This window comes from Carcharhinus amblyrhynchos, chromosome 27 (assembly GCF_965287045.1).
Source record: "Carcharhinus amblyrhynchos chromosome 27, sCarAmb.v2.hapA, whole genome shotgun sequence".
NCBI classification, from domain to species: Eukaryota; Metazoa; Chordata; class Chondrichthyes; order Carcharhiniformes; family Carcharhinidae; genus Carcharhinus; species Carcharhinus amblyrhynchos.
The window spans coordinates 4,875,541-4,893,821 of NC_137350.1; the positions used below are offsets into that span (position 1 = coordinate 4,875,541).

General features: G+C 44.0%; 1 protein-coding gene across 1 annotated transcript in view; it reads right to left on the minus strand.

Annotated features, from left to right (window-relative positions):
• LOC145358995 (parathyroid hormone/parathyroid hormone-related peptide receptor-like) overlaps positions 1 to 18,281 on the minus strand; it is a 77,380-nt gene that overhangs the window by 27,905 nt on the left and 31,194 nt on the right. Inside the window, exons 5-10 of the mRNA XM_080213353.1 lie at positions 16,371 to 16,492; positions 15,672 to 15,674; positions 13,933 to 14,027; positions 12,087 to 12,270; positions 7,325 to 7,478; positions 1,539 to 1,599 (exon numbers count right to left, since the gene is read on the minus strand). Coding sequence (XP_080069479.1) covers positions 1,539 to 1,599; positions 7,325 to 7,478; positions 12,087 to 12,270; positions 13,933 to 14,027; positions 15,672 to 15,674; positions 16,371 to 16,492 — 619 coding nt within the window. The remainder of the gene's footprint in view (positions 1 to 1,538; positions 1,600 to 7,324; positions 7,479 to 12,086; positions 12,271 to 13,932; positions 14,028 to 15,671; positions 15,675 to 16,370; positions 16,493 to 18,281) is intronic.

Genomic DNA, 18,281 nt, shown 5'->3' on the forward strand with positions numbered 1-18,281 from the left:
CCAGCATCTCCACGTCATGTATGAAATGTGGTGCCAGAGATCCCACAAGCAGGAATGTGATGGTCTTCAGATAACCTGATTCAGTAACAAAACTCTAGGGAGAAACATTGTTCAGGACACGAAGGAGATCTGTCTCAGAAAAGACTGCTGCCCCCGGCTTTGTTCCACACCCAATCCCCAGCACACACGGGGTGTGTGAAACGGTAAGAAGCCCATTCCTCAACATGATTTCCCGTCCGTTAATGAGAACAGAACTAATAAAAGGGGGAGACAGAAACGGTGATCCTGACGGTGGATTTTTTACAATATCATCAGGAGGCATCTTCAACAGGTCCAGAATTCCTCAGGAGCTGTCTTAAGGGAAAGCCACTGTCAGTAAGATAGCGAGAAAACTGTATTCCAGATTGAATGGACCAGGAAGGTGGAATGAATAACAATGGAATACTGGGATTAAATGCAGAAAGACAAACTGAGTGCATTAACTGGATATTTGTGTGTTCTTGAGACAGTGATCACATCTCTAGTTCTGATATATTTTCGGGGTAATTAAAATTGGACAGAGGCTAGAGGCATATTGCAGCCTTTTGCCTTCAGATATTTCTTTTTATTCATCACAAAGAAAAGACTTTGAACGAGCCTTTCAAAACCTCAGCATGTTCCAAAGTGAGGTACAACCAATTAAATACTTCTGAAGTATTTTGTACAACATGGTTGTTGGGATGTAGGAAACACAGTAGCCAATTTGCACATAGCAATTTTCCACAAATAGCGATGTGATAACCGACCAGATAAATTAGATTGAAATTGACTAAGGGATAAATAATGGCAAAGTCATCGGGGAGAAATCCCTTGGTCATCTTTGGCTAGTGCGATAGAAGCTTTTATCTTCTCCTGACATATAACACAGTATTTAAAAACAATTAGCAAAAGAAGTAAAAGTGATGCATGGATAAATCTTTTCATGATGTGGAGATGCTGGCGTTGCACTGGGGTAAACACAGTAAAAAGTCTCACGACACCAAGTTAGAGTCCAACCAGTTTATTTGATGACTATCAAATAAACTGGTTGGATTCTAATCTGGTGTTGTGAGACTTCTTACTAAATCTGTTCACCCAGAGGGGTTATTTGCGTTGTGGAATAAGCTTCCTCAGGGTGGTGGAGGCAGGTTCGATCGATGTATTCAAAAGGAAATTGGATTGCTATCTGAAAATAAAGAATGTGCAAGGTTCCGGGATAAGGAAGGGGAGTGGAACTGGGTAGAATGCACTTTTGAGACTTAGTGCAGACCTGATGGGCAGAATGGCCTCCTTCTGCACAGCAAAGGTTTTGTTAAAACATCACATCCAGCAGTGCAGCACTCCCTCAGTACTGCCCTGAAGATTACATGCTGTGGTCTCGAGATGCCCCACCCCATCCAACTTTCTGGACCAGAGTTGGCCAGCCAGCTTTCAAAGATTTTAAACGATGTTTAAGCAGTCCCAGGTGCTCGGCGAGCCTACACAAACATCCCTGCTGTTGGAATCAAGAGAGTACATACTGTGTATCAGCTAGTGACGCTCTGGCACTTCCCCACACAGCCACTACCACAGCTGGAACACCTGGAGAAAGTTCAGAAACGGCTGTCAGAGATCTCAAATCCAGCAGTCAGTACAGACAGCAGCTAACAGCAACAAAAATGTACCTATATCAACCTTTAACGCGACAAACAGCATTAATAAACATAATCTGGCGCATAAGGAAGCAACACTGTTTTAACAAATGTTTTAAAGGAAATTGGGGGGATTTAAGGAATATTGGCGAGACCAATTGTGCATTCAATACTCAAACTGAATACTTAAGGGAAGTTGACATAAGTTCATCGTTACCTCTTGAATTTTATACCTCTTGTGACCACATCCTTGCATACTTGTCCCCCAATCTCGCTGCTCTCCTACAACCCTCCGTCTGCTCTCATTCACAGTCTGACTATTGCTGCAGCTTCTTAACCAACACGTAACATTCTATGTTAAATCCCACGCTTCTGCATGTTATCCTTATTAACATCCCTTTACAATCTCCTTTGGTCTGCTGAAACATTAACTTTGCTTTCAAAGCTGGCATCACCTAGTATCTCCAACACAGTTCCTCCTAGCCCTTTATCCAAATCATTAACATACACAGTGAATGGAAGTGGTTCCAGAACTGAACCCTTTGAGACAGACATCATTATTTCCTTCCATTCACACTTAATAACTATCCTCCCCCTCGACTGATTAGTTCCCAGAGCTCTCCAACTGTGTGCTTTTCCTTACTCCACATCAGCGTCTATTGTGGTACAATTGACAAAGATAGATTGCTGTAAAGTATTTATCATCAATTTTATTGTACTAGTGGGGGGAGGCCGACAGACTTCAGTCTTCTTTTAGTTAACTATCTCTGGGAAAGAACATGGGAAGGAACTGGGCTGGAGCTGTAGAAATTTAACTTATTTATTGAATTAAATATTTTAAATCTTACCAACATCAATGTCAGTGAGATCTCTGTTAATCTGACCATCCCTTCTCTGTACATCACGGTATCTAGTGTAATCTGTAATACTGAATCTAACAGGTTTATCACCCAGTCAAAATCCTCCAAAGAACTATGTTATCTCCTGCCCCCATTCTCTGGTTCTCTGCCCTCCCTCCACTCTGCATGCTGGTAATCTTGGTCTGTGCCCATCCTTGGGTAAGGGCACTCTCGCCACATTTTCCCTCCCTGCCCTCAACAATAGCCATCGCCGGTGAGACTGGAAAATCTGAGCCAGTGGCTGACTTTCCCTCCAGCGGATGTTTTTCCCTCATTGGGAAAACCTCTGCCTTTTTTAAAATTCATTCATGGGAAATGGGCATCACTGGTTGGCCAGCATTTATTGCCCTCCCTAATTGCCCTTGGAGGGCAGTTGAGAATCAATACATGTGCATAGATCCCTGAAAGTTGGCACCCAGGTTGATAAGGTTGTTAAGAAGGCGTACGGTGTGTTAGCTTTTATTGGTAGAGGGATTGAATTTTGGAGCCGTGAGATCATGTTACAACTGTACAAAACTCTGGTGCGGCCGCACTTGGAGTATTGCGTACAGTTCTGGTCGCCGCATTATAAGAAAGATGTGGAAGCATTGGAAAGGGTGCAGAGGAGGTTTACCAGGATGTTGCCTGGTATGGTGGGAAGGTCTTATGAGGAAAGGCTGAGGGACTTGAGGTTATTTTTGTTAGAGAGAAAAAGGTTAAGAGGTGACCTAATTGAGGCATACAAGATGATCAGAGGGTTAGATAGGGTGGACAGTGAGAGTCTTTTTCCTCGCATGGTGATGGCTAACACGAGGGGACATAGCTTTAAATTAGTGATAATTATAGGACGGATGTCAGAGGTAGGTTCTTTACTCAGAGGGTAGTAAGGGCGTGGAATGCCCTGCCTGCAGCAGTTGTGGACTCACCAACTTTAAGGGCATTCAAATGGTCAGTGGATAGGCATATGGATAACATTGGAATAGTTTCGGTTAGAGGGTCATTAGATTGGTTCCACTGGTCGGCGCAACATCGAGAGCCAAAGGGCCTGTACTGCACTGTAACGTTCTATGTTCTAACCACATTGCTGTGGCTCTGGAGTCACATGTAGGCCAGACCAGGTAAGGACGGCAGATTTCCTTCCCAAAGGGACATCAGTGAATCAGATGGGTTTTTCTGACAATCGACAATGGTTTCATGGTCATCAGTAGATTCTTAATTTCAGATATTTTTTATTGAATTCAAATTCCACCATCTGCTGTGATGGGATTCGAACCTGGGTCCCCAGAACATTGGCTGAGTTTCTGGATTAATAATCTAGTGATAATGCCATCATACCATCGCTTCCCCTAAGGGAGTGGGAGCAGCTAGGGGGTAAATTACAAAACAGAATCACAAAGATAATATTCTCTGGAATTGTGAGCAAATTGGAGTACGATAAGTAAGATTAGAGAGTAGAATGCGTGGCTGAAAGATTGGCGTGACAGAAATGGTTTCAGTTCATTAGGTACAAGTCCTAGCACCAGGGAACAAGGGAGCTTTACAATTGGGATGGGTTCCACTTAAACTTCACTGGGCCCTTTGTCCTTTGGGGGAGGGTTAACAATGAGCAGATATTTAGAAAATTAAGGATAAAAGGACAAGATAATAGTGGAGGGTTGCGATGTGAGTAATAATAACCAGTGACAGGAAATGACAGAGTGAACAGAGATAAGACAGAGGGCAACAGCAAATAAGATCAGGGGAGAGAAAAATTGAAACAAAGGTTTTTTTAAAATTTGAATGCATGAAGCACTCAGTATAAAATAGATGGATTGCTAGCACAAAGAGAAATAAACAGGAATATTGCAGATATTTAACTATTCAGGACAACAGGAAGAAACAAAGATGGTGGAGTAGCTCTGTTTGTGACAATACTGTGCCTTTAAGAAATATATTTGAGTATTTGTATGTATTCATATATATAGATTCATGTTTCTGTGCAGGATTTATTTTAACAGCCTGTTCTAACACCGGTGCTCCTTGGTCTCCAATCAGCAGCCTGTGTTGTCGCTAGCTGGTCCTCATTGCACCAATGTTTATTTTAAATTGGGCCTAATGCTGTTCTGTTGTTGTAGTTTTCCCCTTGGGGTTTTGCAGAGCAGGGTTTGACTAACAGTAAAAATCATGTGACTGGGTGGAGCTAGGCTTACACAGAGAAATTAAGCTTTGCTTGCTGCTTGGGATCTTTATAGAGTGGTTGCTTTCTCTAGCTGTCTTTTTCTCTCTGAACTTTGAGACTGGGATCTGGGTCACTTTGAGATTTTGTTATTTGGGCGGCTGCTGTATGAGAGTCAGAAGACAGGTGTTATTCTGTATCTGTCCAGGGGGATTAAACAGCTGGAAACATAGCATCCATGTGAGCACATCTTGTTTTATGCTGATTCTGAAGAGTAATTTATTCTATGAAGACACTGCTCACATTAGAAATATAGAGATGGTGAGCTGTTAAGAATTACACCTTATGTTTAAGTATTTCTAATTGATAAAAGTTATGCTGATTCTTGTTGTTATAACGTGTTGTTATGAATAAAGTTTGTTATGTTTTAATAAAGGCTTCTTGGCATGTCAATCAAATGATACTTGGAGTAAAACTTCTTACGACTGCCTGGTCTAGGCTAGCTTTCATAATATACCTTGGAGTTTCTGATCTGGTCTCTAATGATCAAAAAAGTATGAAGTCAGCATAGTCATTGAGAAATGATTCACAGGATTAAGTTGTAAAATCATTTTGGTGGAGTTAAGAAATAGCAAGTGAAATAAGTCACTGGTGGAAGTAATTTATAGGGCTTTTAACAGTAACTACATTATAGGACACAGCATAAATCAAGGAACCATGGGGCTTGCAAGAAAGGTACTGTAATAATCACAGGAGATTTTAATCTTCATATAGATTACACAAATCAAATTGCTAAAGGTAGCCTTAAGGATGAGTTCACTGAGTATATTTGGGACAGTACTGAAAACAATTATGTTCTGGAATTAACCAAGCAATAGGCAATATATAATGATACAGGATTAATTAATGGTAAGGATCCTCTAGGCAAGAGTGATCATAACATGCAATAATTTCACATTTCATTTGAGAGTAAGGAATTTGATCTGAAATTAGAGTCTTAAAACAAAATAAATTCAATTTCAAGGACATGATGACAGAGCTGTCTATAGTAGACTGGGAAAAGTGTTAAAAGTGGCAGATATTTAGAAAGTATTTCATAACTCTCAGAAGATAGAATCCAGTGAAAAAGTCTCAATGTCACGGAAATACCATCGGTGGGTGATTAAGGAAATTAAGAATTGTATCAACACAAAGGAAAATGCATACACCACTTCTAAGACTAGTGGGAGACCAGATGTTGGTAACATTTCAGAAACCAGCACTAGAAAAAAAATGGAGAAATTAGAACAAGAGACTGAGCGAACAGATATATGAAAAGGAAGAAAATAACTAAAGTAAACATTGCTTTGTTAGAGGATGAAACTGGGGAATTAATAATGAGAAATGAGGAAATGATGAGGACTTTGAACAAGCTTATCAGGATAGAAGACACTAAAGTATTCCAAGAATAGTGGGAAACCAAGAGGCAAAAATGAAGGGCTAAAAACCATCACAACTACTAGAGAAACATTCTGAGATAGACTAATGGGATTAAAAGTTGAGAAGTCCCTTAACTTGATGGCTTGCATTCCAGGGACTTAACAGTGGCTGCAGAGTTAGTAGAGGCATTGGTTGTCATCGTCCAATATTCCCTATATTCAGAAAAATTCCCAGCAGATTGGAAAATCGCAAATATAACACCTCTATTTATCAAAGGAGGGAGACAGAAAGCAGGAAACCCTACCAGTCATTTAACATCTGCCATTAATGCTGGAATCCATTATTAAACAAGCAGTAGCAGCTTATTCATAAAATCATAAAATACAATCAGGCAGAGTCAACATGGTTTTGTGAAAGGGGAAATTGTGTTTGACAATTTCTTTCGAGGATGTATCGAACAAGCAGGATAAATGGGAACCGGAGCGCATTTGGATTTCAAAAAGGCATTTGATAAGGTGCCATATAAAAGTTTGCTAGACAAGAGCAGCTCAATGGCGTAGGGGGTGATATATTATCATGGATAAATTAACAGGAAACTGGATAAATGGGACATTGGAGTGCCACATGGATCAGGGCTGGGGTCTCAACTAAAAACAATCTATATTCTTGACTTGGATGAAGAGATCAAATATACTGTGGCCAATTTGACACAAAGATAGGGAAGCAGTCTGCAATGAGGACACAAACTGGTTAAGCACGTTGACAAAAAAATTGGCAGATGGAGTAGAATGTGGGAAAATGTGGACATTTCCACATTCACGGCAAGATTAGAAAAGGGGAACATTATTTAAATGGAGAGAGACAGCAGAAAGCTGGAGTATAGAGGGACCTGGTGACCTTGCACATATTAATTAATATCTAAATCTCAAAGTTATCAAGGGATATGGGGATATTGGCGATAGATGATCAGGCATGATCTAATTGAGTAGTGGAGCATGCTCGAGGGGCTGAATGGCCTAACTCCTATTCCTTATGCATTTGAACGGCCCAATCAAGGAATCCAATGATTTAGGGTTGAGCCAATGGGTGGTGCTCAGATTGTTTGTTGGCGTTACTTAGCTGAGGGGTGGGAACACCAATCAGAGAGAGATGCCAATCCAGGAGAAACACACACACCAATCAGAACAAGACTCACAACCAGGCAACAAGTACATCATTCTTACCCCAGCCAATCAGAGTTAATGCCCAGAGATATTTCTTGTCTGAGAGGAAAGCCATGAAGATCAGACTGTGCAGGTAAAGGCCCTCCACCAGGATCCAGTAGTGATTAGTAGCCAGAAAGTACAGGAATATCGTCACTGCCACTTTACAACCAGCCTGTAAATATACAGCTCAATTAGCACAGTGCAGGGGTCATGGGTACAATAGAGAGAGAGAGAGAGAGAGAGAGAGTGAGAGAGAAAGAGAGAGAGTGAGAATGAGAAAGAGAGAGAGAGAAAGAGAGAGTGAGAACGAGAAAGAGAGAGAGAGAAAGAGAGAGTGAGAACAAGAAAGAGAGAGAGAGTGAGAGAGAGAGAGAAAGTGAGAGAGAGAGAGAAAGTGAGAAAGAGAGAGAGAAAGAGAGAGAGAGAAAAAGAGAGTGAGAACAAGAAAGAGAGAGAAAAAGAGAAAGAGAGAGAGTGAGAACAGAAAGAGAGAAAGAGAGAGTGAGAACAGAAAGAGAGAGAGAGTGAGAGAGTGAGAACAAGAAAGAGAGAGAGAGTGAGAGAGAGAGAGAAAGTGAGAGAGAGAAAGTGAGAAAGAGAGAGAGAGAAAGAGAGAGAGAGAGAAAAAGAGAGTGAGAACAAGAAAGAGAAAAAGAGAAAGAGAGAAAGAGTGAGAACAGAAAGAGAGAGAGAGTGAGAACGAGAAAGAGAGAGAGAAAGAGAGAGTGAGAACAAGAAAGCGAGAAAGAGAGAGTGAGAACGAGAAAGAGAGAGAGAAAGAGAGAGTGAGAACAAGAAAGAGAAAAAGAGAAAGAGAGTGAGAACAGAAAGAGAGAGTGAGAACGAGAAAGAGAGCGAGAAAGAGAGAGTGAGAACAAGAAAGAGAGAGAGAGCGAGAGAGAGAGAGAAATTAAGAGAGGGAGAGAGAGAAAGTGAGAAAGAGAGAGAAAGAGAGAGTGAGAACGAGAAAGAGAGAGAGAGAGAAAGAGATAGAGAGAAAAAGAGAGAGAAAAAGAGAAAGAGAGTGAGAACGAGAAAGAGAGGGAGAAAGAGAGAGAGAGATAGAGACATTGGCTGATTTTCAGCTACTCTGTGCAACACTTTGCAGCCACTAACTGGCCATCCAAGCTCTCAGTCCGGCAGGCAGGAAACGTGTGCACATTCTCAGGAAAAATTAAATCACCCAAACCCCCGCAACAGTCCCTCCGCCCTGACCCAACCTCCCCACTGACCTGACCCCCCTAACCCCAACCACACCCTCTGCACTGAGTGGACATGACTACCAGCCACTAAACCAATCAAATCCCACCCGCTCACCCCCTCCCTGGACTGTCCGGTTCACTGGGTCCTTTAAATTGTCCTGCTTTACAGGGATAGTAAGGGATGGGTGGTCCAGCCAGTGACACCTACATTCAATCGATAATAAAGAATATGTAGAACTCCTGGTCTACTTCATAGATGTTGAGAAATCTTTAAATAGAATAGAAAGGGTGTGTGGCCTGTCTGAGCTCACAGAGCTGCATGGTGCTGGATCCTGCAGAGACCCTCCAGCTGAAGGTTCCACTCAGTGGAGATTTGAACAATATTATTCATGGGACCTCAGTGCATTTTAAACTCCCGTAATCCCAGCAGGCCGGGACTTCCTGCCCATAAAGCTGGAGGACTGGAGCATTGTGAGGTTATCTGTGGGCTTGCAGTACAGTGAGGTGCTGGGGTGACTGTCCTTGCTGGAGATGTGTGTGTCCAAAAATGCAACCGATTCCGGAGAGTAGTCCATGGTGAGTCTGATGGTGGGATGGAACTTGTTGATGTCATCATAAAGTTGTTTCAGTGACCATGAGTCCAAAGGAAGAAAATGTCATTGGTGTATCTATCGTTGAAGGTTCTGTGCGGTGAAGAAGTCTTGTTCGACTCTGTGCATGAAGATGTTGGCATATTGAGGTGCAAATTTGGTTCCCATGGCTGTTCCGAGTGTCTGCATGAAGAACTGGTTGTTGAAAGTGAAGACCTTGGGTCCATGTCACACTATCTGTAACCCCCACGACTTGCCTGGGCTTGCAAAATCTCACTAACTCTCCTGAATTGAGTCAACACACACCTTTAACCTGTGCTTAACCCCTCTCTCCACTCACATTGTCTACACTTGTAAAGACTTGATTACCTGTGAAGTCTCGCATTCCAACCATTATCTTGTAATTGAGTTTGTGTTTATATATGCCCTGTTTGTGAAACAAATCCTGCACTCACCTGATGAAGGATCAGTGCTCCGAAAGCGCATGCTACCAAATAAACCTGTTGGACTTTAACCCAGTGTTGTGGGGCTTCTTACTGTGTAGTGGAACAAGACTTTGCCCTCGTGGTAAAGGTTAATATTCAGCTTGCCTGCATGCCAATGTTTAGTTTTTAATCTACGCGGACACCCAGACATATTTTATTGCAATGTTCTGTTGTCTCTCTCTATTAAACAATATTCTGTTCTTTATTATTTTCAGCCCAAGCGAACAAGCTCACATCTTCTCACTTTATACTCCTTCTGCCAATTTTTTACCCACTCACTTAACCTATCGATATCTGTTTGCAGACACTATGCATCCTCCTCACAACTTGCATCCCTATTTAGACCATAAGATATAGCAGCAGAATTAGGCCATTCAGCCCATCATGTCTGCTCCTCCATTCAATCATGGCTGATATTTTTCTCATCCCCATTCTCCTGCCTTCTTCCCATCCCTGATCCCCTTATTAATCAAGAACCTATCTATCTGAATATAAAAGTAGGGAGGTCTTGCTGCAGCTGTATAGGGCATTGGTGAGGCCGCAGCTGGAGTACTGTGTGCAGTTTTGGTCGCCACACTTACACAAGGATATTTTGGCCCTGGAGGGAGTGCAGAGGAGGTTTACTAGGCTGATGCCGGAGTTGAGGGGGTTGAGCAATGAGGAGAGGCTGAATAAACTAGGCTTGTACTCGTTAGAGTTTAGAAGAATGAGGGGAGATCTCATTGAGACGTATAAGATGATGAATGGGATGGATAGGATAGAGGTGGAGAGGCTCTTCCCGCTCAGAAAGGACAGTAGGACTAGGGGGCACAGCCTCAAGATAAAGGGGGGGTGGTTTAGAACGGAGTTGAGGAGGAACTTCTTCACTCAAAGGGTGGTGAATCTCTGGAATTCTCTGCCCGTTGAAGTGGTGGAGGCTGCCTCGCTAAATATTTTTAAGACGTGGGTTGATGGGTTTTTGATAAGCGAGGGGATTAAGGGTTATGGGGAGAGGGCGGGAATGTGGAACTGAGCAGCGACAGATCAGCCATGATCTTATTGAATGGCGGGGCAGGCTCGAAGGGCTAGATGGCCTACTCCTGCTCCTATTTCTTATGTTCTTATCTCCGTCTTAAAGACACTCAATGACCTGGCCTCCACAGCCCTCTGTAGTAATGAGTTCCACAGATTCACCATCCTCTGGCTGAAGAAATTCCTCCTCATCTCAGTTTTAAAGGATCGTCCCTTCACTCTGAGGTTGTGCCCTCGAGTTCTAGTCTCTCCCACTAGTGGAAACATCCTCTCCGTGTTCACTCTATCCAGGCCACTCAGTATCCTGTACGTTTAAATAAGATTCCCTCCTTATCTTTCTAAACTCCATCAAGTATAGTCTCAAACTCCTCATCTGTTCCTCATATGATAACCCTTCCATCCTGGGATCACTCTTGTGAACCTCCTCTGGACCCTTTCCAAGGCCAGCACATCCTTCCTGCTCACAATACTCCAAATGGGGTCTGACCAGAGCCTTATACAGCCTCAGAAGTCCATCCCTGCTCTTGTATTCTAGCCCTCTCGACACGAATGCTAACATTGTATTTGCCTTTCAAACTGCTGACAGAACTTGCACATTAACCTTGAGAGAGTCTTATCAAATCATAGAGCCCTACAGTGCAGAAAGAGGCCATTCAGCCCATCGAGTCTGCACAGACCACAATCCCACCCAGGCCCTACCCCCATATCCCTACATATTTTACCGGCTAATCCCTCTAACCCACACATCTCAGGACACTAAGGGAAAATTTTACCATGGCCAATTAACCTAACCCGCACACCTTTGGACTGTGGGAGGAAACCGGAGCACCCGGAGGAAACCCACGCAGACACGAGGAGAATGTGCAAACTCCACACAGACAGTGACCCGAGCCGGGAATCGAACCCAGGTCCCTGGAGCTGTGAAGCAGCAGTGCTAACCACTGTGCTACCGTGCCGCCCGATTACCTTTGTATCATCAGCGTGTAGCCAGTGTTCCCTTAATCAGCACCCAGGGCTGAAATAACACAACTAATGCACGATACTGAAGTGCAGTCTGTTTGGGATGGGCTGTGTGAATATGATGGCTGGTCAGATTTTGCACATGGGGACAGCTCAGGTCAGAGATTTAGGTCTCAGCTGCTCATGGGTTTCTGATCATTTTAATTACGGATCGTGCGCCCAAGTTGCCAACGTGAGTTGGATTTTCGTGCCGGCAATATCGGCCCATGGAAAACCCACCCATATCAAAGATAATTTACTTGTTCTTATAATCCCATGCCATTTTACTCAGAATATTAGTTTGAATTGATACCCAGTATGAATTGATCCACAATTCAATCTCTTATTCGCCCTTAGTAACCTATTGGAATGAGGATGCTATTGTTCTGTCTTGATGGAACAAGATTTTATATATTGAGGCACTAATTTCGACAATGAAGATGTTTATTTATGAACTAATGTGAAGAATCAGTGTGTGTCTGGCTGTACTTACAAATTGGTGCTTGTCCCTGGGGAGAGTTGTTACATCACCGATTAAATCTTCAACTCTGAATTCCAGTCCGTCCATCGCAGAGTCTGAATAAACGACAGCATCTTTAACAAAGATACTGACAGCCCGACACACAAACGACGTGAAGAGATGCACGTGAATGTAATTCCTGGTGCAGTGCAGGCGCCTGTGTGGAGGATAGAAGCAGCATCTGATCAAACTCAACCCAATCTTTGTGACTGAATATTAAAGTGTTAACACGATACAAACATACACCTCCTAACCCAACAAGCACAACTTCAGTCTCTCTCCGTTTAGAGGGGGTTGCTAGTCCATCGCTCGTGTACAACTAAACATGATTAACGTCCAGGAAGAAAATACAACTGCAACTTCCCAGGATAAATACCTGAAAACTACAACTCTTGGGCCTCGATATTAACTCTGCCGTCTGCAGACCGATATTGTCACGCCTCTGATCTATCGAGATTCTCGGTAATACGCTGGCTGAAATTCTCAGGCTGTTTCCCCCGGCAGGATCTTCTGGGCCAGCTGATGGTGATCTCTCCCGCTGGGAATCCCTGATGCCAGAGGGTGCAAACAACGGGAAACCAATTGGTCCCACCATTGGTCAATGGCGGGCAATCTACTCTGCCTCAAAGCATGCCCCGAGGGAAGGAGGGAAATCCCACCCTTTGGGAGTGAGTAGACTGGTACTCAAGGGACGCTGGCACTCCTGCTCTGGGTGATAGGGGTGCAGTGGCTGGATGGGTGGGTTGTGGTGATAGTGATGAGGTTTTCCAGTGGAGATCATGATGGGCTCAGAGGTGGTTGGCAGATACCAATGGTTTTAATACGAAGCTCAGGATTTGACAGATTAATAACTTCTACAGATTCCCCTTTTTGGTATTGGCCTCTTGATTGGTTGCCGAAGAATGCAAATCTGCAAGGAGCTGTCAATCACTGACACCTTATCCAGACCCGACAGACAGTCACTGGACAGATTATCCAGACCTGACAGACAGTCACTGACACTTTATCCAGACCTGTCAGGCAGTCACTGACACCTTATCCAGACCCGACAGACAGTCACTGGACAGATTATCCAGACCTGACAGACAGTCACTGACACTTTATCCAGACCTGTCAGGCAGTCACTGACACCTTATCCAGACCCGACAGACAGTCACCGACACTTTATCCAGACCCGTCAGACAGTCACTCGACAGCTTATCCAGACCCATCAGACAGTCACTGGTACCTTATCCAGACCCGCCAGACAGTCACTGATACCCTATCCTGACCCGTCAGACAGTTGCTGACACTTTATCCAGACCCGTCAGACAGTCACTCGACAGCTTATCCAGACCCGACAGGCAGTTACTTTACAGCTTATCCAGACCCGACAGACAGTCACTGACACTTTATCCAGACCTAACAGACAGTCACCGACACCTTATCCAGGCCCGACAGACAGTCACTGATAACTTATCCAGACCTGTCAGGCAGTCACTCGACACTTTATCCAGACCATCAGACAGTCATTGAAACCTTATCCAGACCCGACAGACAGTCGCTCGACATCTTATCCAGACCTATCAGTCATTAGGCACCTTATTTACACCTGTATAGGGCCTAAAGTCAGTTTTAGAGGTATCAATACCTCTTTGCCTCTGCTAATATAGCCGGCAGCGTACCAGGTCTCATAGTGAGCATGGCTTGCCCCAGCCCCGACCCCCACAACACCTCCAGCCAGTCGCCCATTTATTAGACAAGCTCCCATCAAACTTCTACACCTAACAATTACTTCTGAAGTGCAGTCGCTGGAATTAGAGAGTGAGAATATTCTTACTTGAAGTAGCTGAGTATAGAGACAGCGCCTAAGAGAGAGATCAGCGAGATGGAATACCCCACGGTGTAAATCAGGTGGAGACGGTCAAACACTTCCTGTGCGGAAATAATAGGGAAACAGTCAGTGTCCTCAGTCTGACTGTGCTCCTTTTCAACTCAGGCTTAATCACTAATTCTGTGCCAAACATATCCACTTCCATGAATTAAAACAAAATCTCAAATTGGTTAGTTATTCCTGGATTGGTTAATAAATCCAGTTTAGCGACTATTTCTTGGTTATGTTGGTAAACCATTCTTTAGTTTGTAAAATTTGTTTGATTCATTCACAGGATGTGGGCATTGCTGGCCAGTGTTTATTACCCATCCCTAATTGCCCCTGAGAAGTGAGCTGCCTTCTTGAATCGCTGCAATCTCTGTGGTGTAGGTACACCCAGAGTGCTGTTAGTGAGGCAGTTCCAAGATTTTGACCCAGCGACAGTGAAAGAATGGGCAGTACGTTTCCAAGGATGGTAAGTAGCTTGGAGGGGAACCTCCAGGTGTTGGTGTGACTGTTCTTGTCCTTTACTTTTGCAGATGCACCACAGAAAGCATCCTTTCTGGTTGTATCACAGCTCGGTATGGGCTCCTGCTCTGTCCAAGACCACAAGAAACTACAAAGGGTCATGAATGCAGCCCAATCCATCACCCAAACCAGCCTTGTATCCATTGACTCTGTCTACACTTCCCGCTGCCTTGACAAAGCAGCCAGTAAAATTGAGGGCCCCACACATCCTGGACATTCTCTCTTCCACCTTCTTCCATTGGCAAAAACATACAAAAGTCTGAGGCCACGACTTGAGAACAGTTCCTTCCCTGCTGCTGTCAGACTTTTGAATAGACTTACCTTGCATTGAATTGATCTTTCTCTACATCCTAGTTATGACTGTAACACTACTTTCTTTCCTTCTTTATGAACGGTATGCTCTGTCTGTAGAGTGTGCAAGAAACAATATTTTTTCACTGTATACCAACACATGTGATAATAATAAACCAAATCAAAATCTAGATAGTAGTGGTTGTGGATTGGAAAGTGCTATCTAGAAGCCTTGGTGAGTTAGAACAAAGAGCAACACAGCACGGGAAACAGGCCCTTCGGCCCAACGAGCCCGTGCCGCCATTTTAACATTGTGAGTCCCCTCTTCTACCCATGACCTTTGTCTACACCTATTGGATTCCACAATAAAGGAACCATAACCAGATTGAGGGATGCCTAATTTAGGGACAATTTGTTACACCAATCAGCCTAACAGCAGGTTTTTGGGGTGTGGGAGGAAACCGGAGCACCCGGAGAAAACCCACGCGAGCACGGGGAGAATGTGCAAACTCCCACAGACACCGGCCCAAATCCCTGTGTCTGCACAGCAAACAGTGATAGTCACTGAGCTGTCGTGTTGCCCGTCAGTTGGTCCAGTTTAAGCGTACACTAACGATGTGAAGCACTAGGCAACTCTCGAAGCAACATCCAAAAGCAGCCCACGCACGACCCACCGCGAGTTCCTGCCGTGTACCTTGTAGATGGTACACACTGCTGTTACTGCACATTGGTGATGGAGGGAGTCGATGTTTGTGGACGGGTTGCTTTGTCCTGGATAGTGTCATGTTTCCTGGGTTGTCGGAGCTGCACTCATCCAGAGAAGTGGAGAGTATTCCGTCCCAGTCCTGACGTGTGTCTTGCTATATCGTGGACAAGAGGTGAGTTACTCGCTGCAGGATTCCTAGCCTTTGACTATTATTTGATGAATTGTAAATGCAATTGAACATTTGTCCGATTGTCAGTGGACTGAAGCAGCTGAAGATGGTTGGACATTACCCTGAGGAACTGCTGCAGAGATGTCCTGGGGCTGAACTGGTTGATTTCCAAACACCATACGCATCTTGCTTTGTGTCAAGCTTCAGCAATATGGAGATCCCATTTTACTGGGATCCTCAATGCCATTCTTGATGTCAAGGACAGTTGCTCTCACCTCACCTCTGGGGTTGAGCTCTTTCCGTTATGTCGGGATCAAGGCTGTAACGGGGTCAGCAACAGAATGACTCTAGTCAAACCCAAACTGAGGTTATGAGTGTGCAAGTGCCGATGACAGTGATATTGATGGCTTCCTCCATCACTTTGCTGATCAGCAGAATAGAGAAATGAGGTAGTAATTAGCTAGAAGATATTTGCCCTGATTTTAGTGGGCAGGAGATGCACAGACAATTTTTCACATTGTCAGTGTCGTAGCTGTATTGGAAGTGTTTGGTTAAGAGTACTCCCACAGCTCTGGAATGTTGTCAGGGCCCATAATCGTTGCTGTACCCAGGGCCCGTCTCCATGTTTTAGTTTCTAGTTCAGACACTAACTCTTTGGTTGGTTGGTAAACCCTGGATTAATGAGGAACTTGGTCATTTCCCGCTGCCTACCTTTTGATGTCGGTGGTCAGGCATCAGGAACTTGGTGCATTCGCTGTAGTTGGCCCACGTTCTGTTAATGCTGGGGACCAGTTCCCAGTCTCCGTGTATATTGCATTTCCGATAGGCATGTCCTGACAGAAGGAAGGGACCATTTTAATTTGATTGCACACTGGAAAACTTGCAGCAGCTCCCACTGGTATCTATTCCTCAACCAGATCCTGCATCCAACATCTCCCCACAACTGACTCCGATGCTTTGTAGATGATCCAAGCCAACCATCCCAGAACATCAGACTTTAACAATGGACCATTAGCTCCTCTTAGATTTACCCCACCTTCCTGCTTCTGCTACCTAAATTCTTGCCTGGTGCATTTATCTGATTGTTGGCTGTCATTCTGAATCCAAGCCCATTAATTCTTTCCCTCTTTTTCATCATCTTCTGCTCAGACCATTGAATCTTCTCCTTCCTAGCACCCAATCAGGTCTCCTTTTATTTCTCCCTCTCTGCCTCCCAAGTCCCCAATCAGTTTTCTATCCCTCTGCCAGCTCTCTTGCTGCCATTGAAGAGAGCGTGAGGAACACAGAGGTAGAAGGAGCAGCAAGAGTGAGCAAAACACTACTGTCTGGGTCTCAGCAACCGTCTGGGTCTCAGAAACCGTCTGGGTCTCAGCAACCGTCCGGGTCTCAGAACCGTCTGGGTCTCAGCAACCGTCCGGGTCTCAGCAACCGTCTGGGTCTCAGCAACTGTCTGGGTCTCAGCAACCGTCTGGGTCTCAGCAACCGTCTGAGTCTCAGCAACCGTCTGGGTCTCAGCAACCGTCTGGGTCTCAGCAACCATCCTGGTCTCAGCAACCATCCTGGTCTCAGCAACCATCCGGGTCTCAGCAACTGTCTGAGTCTCAGCAACTGTCTGAGTCTCAGCAACTGTCTGGGTCTCAGCAACCGCCCGGGTCTCAGTAACCGTCCGGGTCTCAGAACTGTCTGGGTCTCAGCAACCGTCCGGGTCTCGGCAACTGTCTGAGTCTCAGCAACTGTCCGGGTCTCAGTAACCATCCGGGTCTCAGAACCCACTGAACATGTTTAAAGAAAGTCTTAGATGTCAGCGAGACGTAGGTAAGTGATTGGTCTGTGAGTATTTTTCCTCTTTTCTCTCTAACTCTACCCTGAGAAATTTAAAAGCTCCATCAAGTGAATGTGACAGGAAGAGTGGATCTAGAGGCTACACTACTGGGGCTGTATGTTAATGAGGTATGGGGAGATATAAATATTATATTACATTTAAATTTTAAACTAGTTAAACTAATATGTTCTACAAATAATTGCAGTTATATTTCTAAACTTAGAACCTCAATAATTAAACAAGGTGACCCATGATGGTTGCAATTGCTGTAGTTTTAGCTATCCAGAGAGAGATTTTTGTTTTGGGAGTTTGAGCTGTACCTCTGAAGTGTTCTAAAATCTATTTCTTTCTTCAGATCAAAGGAGCAATTTTAAGTGGGGATATTTAACCTCAAGGTCCTAGGGTATGTCACATAGTCTTGGAGATGAGTGAATTTAAGGGAGATTCTTTGGTTTCAGTTTAACTGGCTGTTTCCTGAGAGAGCTTTTTAGTGGCACCTGAACCTGTGGGTATGCAATTTACAGCTCAGAGAAGATAACCAAAGGAAATGACAAATTATTAGACCTGCACTTTAAGCAGAGAAAAAGCTCATTTCAACATTCAGCCTGTGAGGCTTAATTTCAGCTTGAATTTTGAGGGAACAAAGCTGACAGATTTGTATTATTTGAAACTAATGGTAAAATCTATAATGGTTCTCATAGAATCCTATTGCAGTGTTTAGCTTGGGAGAATTGAGAAGGGAACCAAGAGACTGAAACATTTATTGTCAAAAAATGGCAAATTGAAGTCATCCCTGAGAT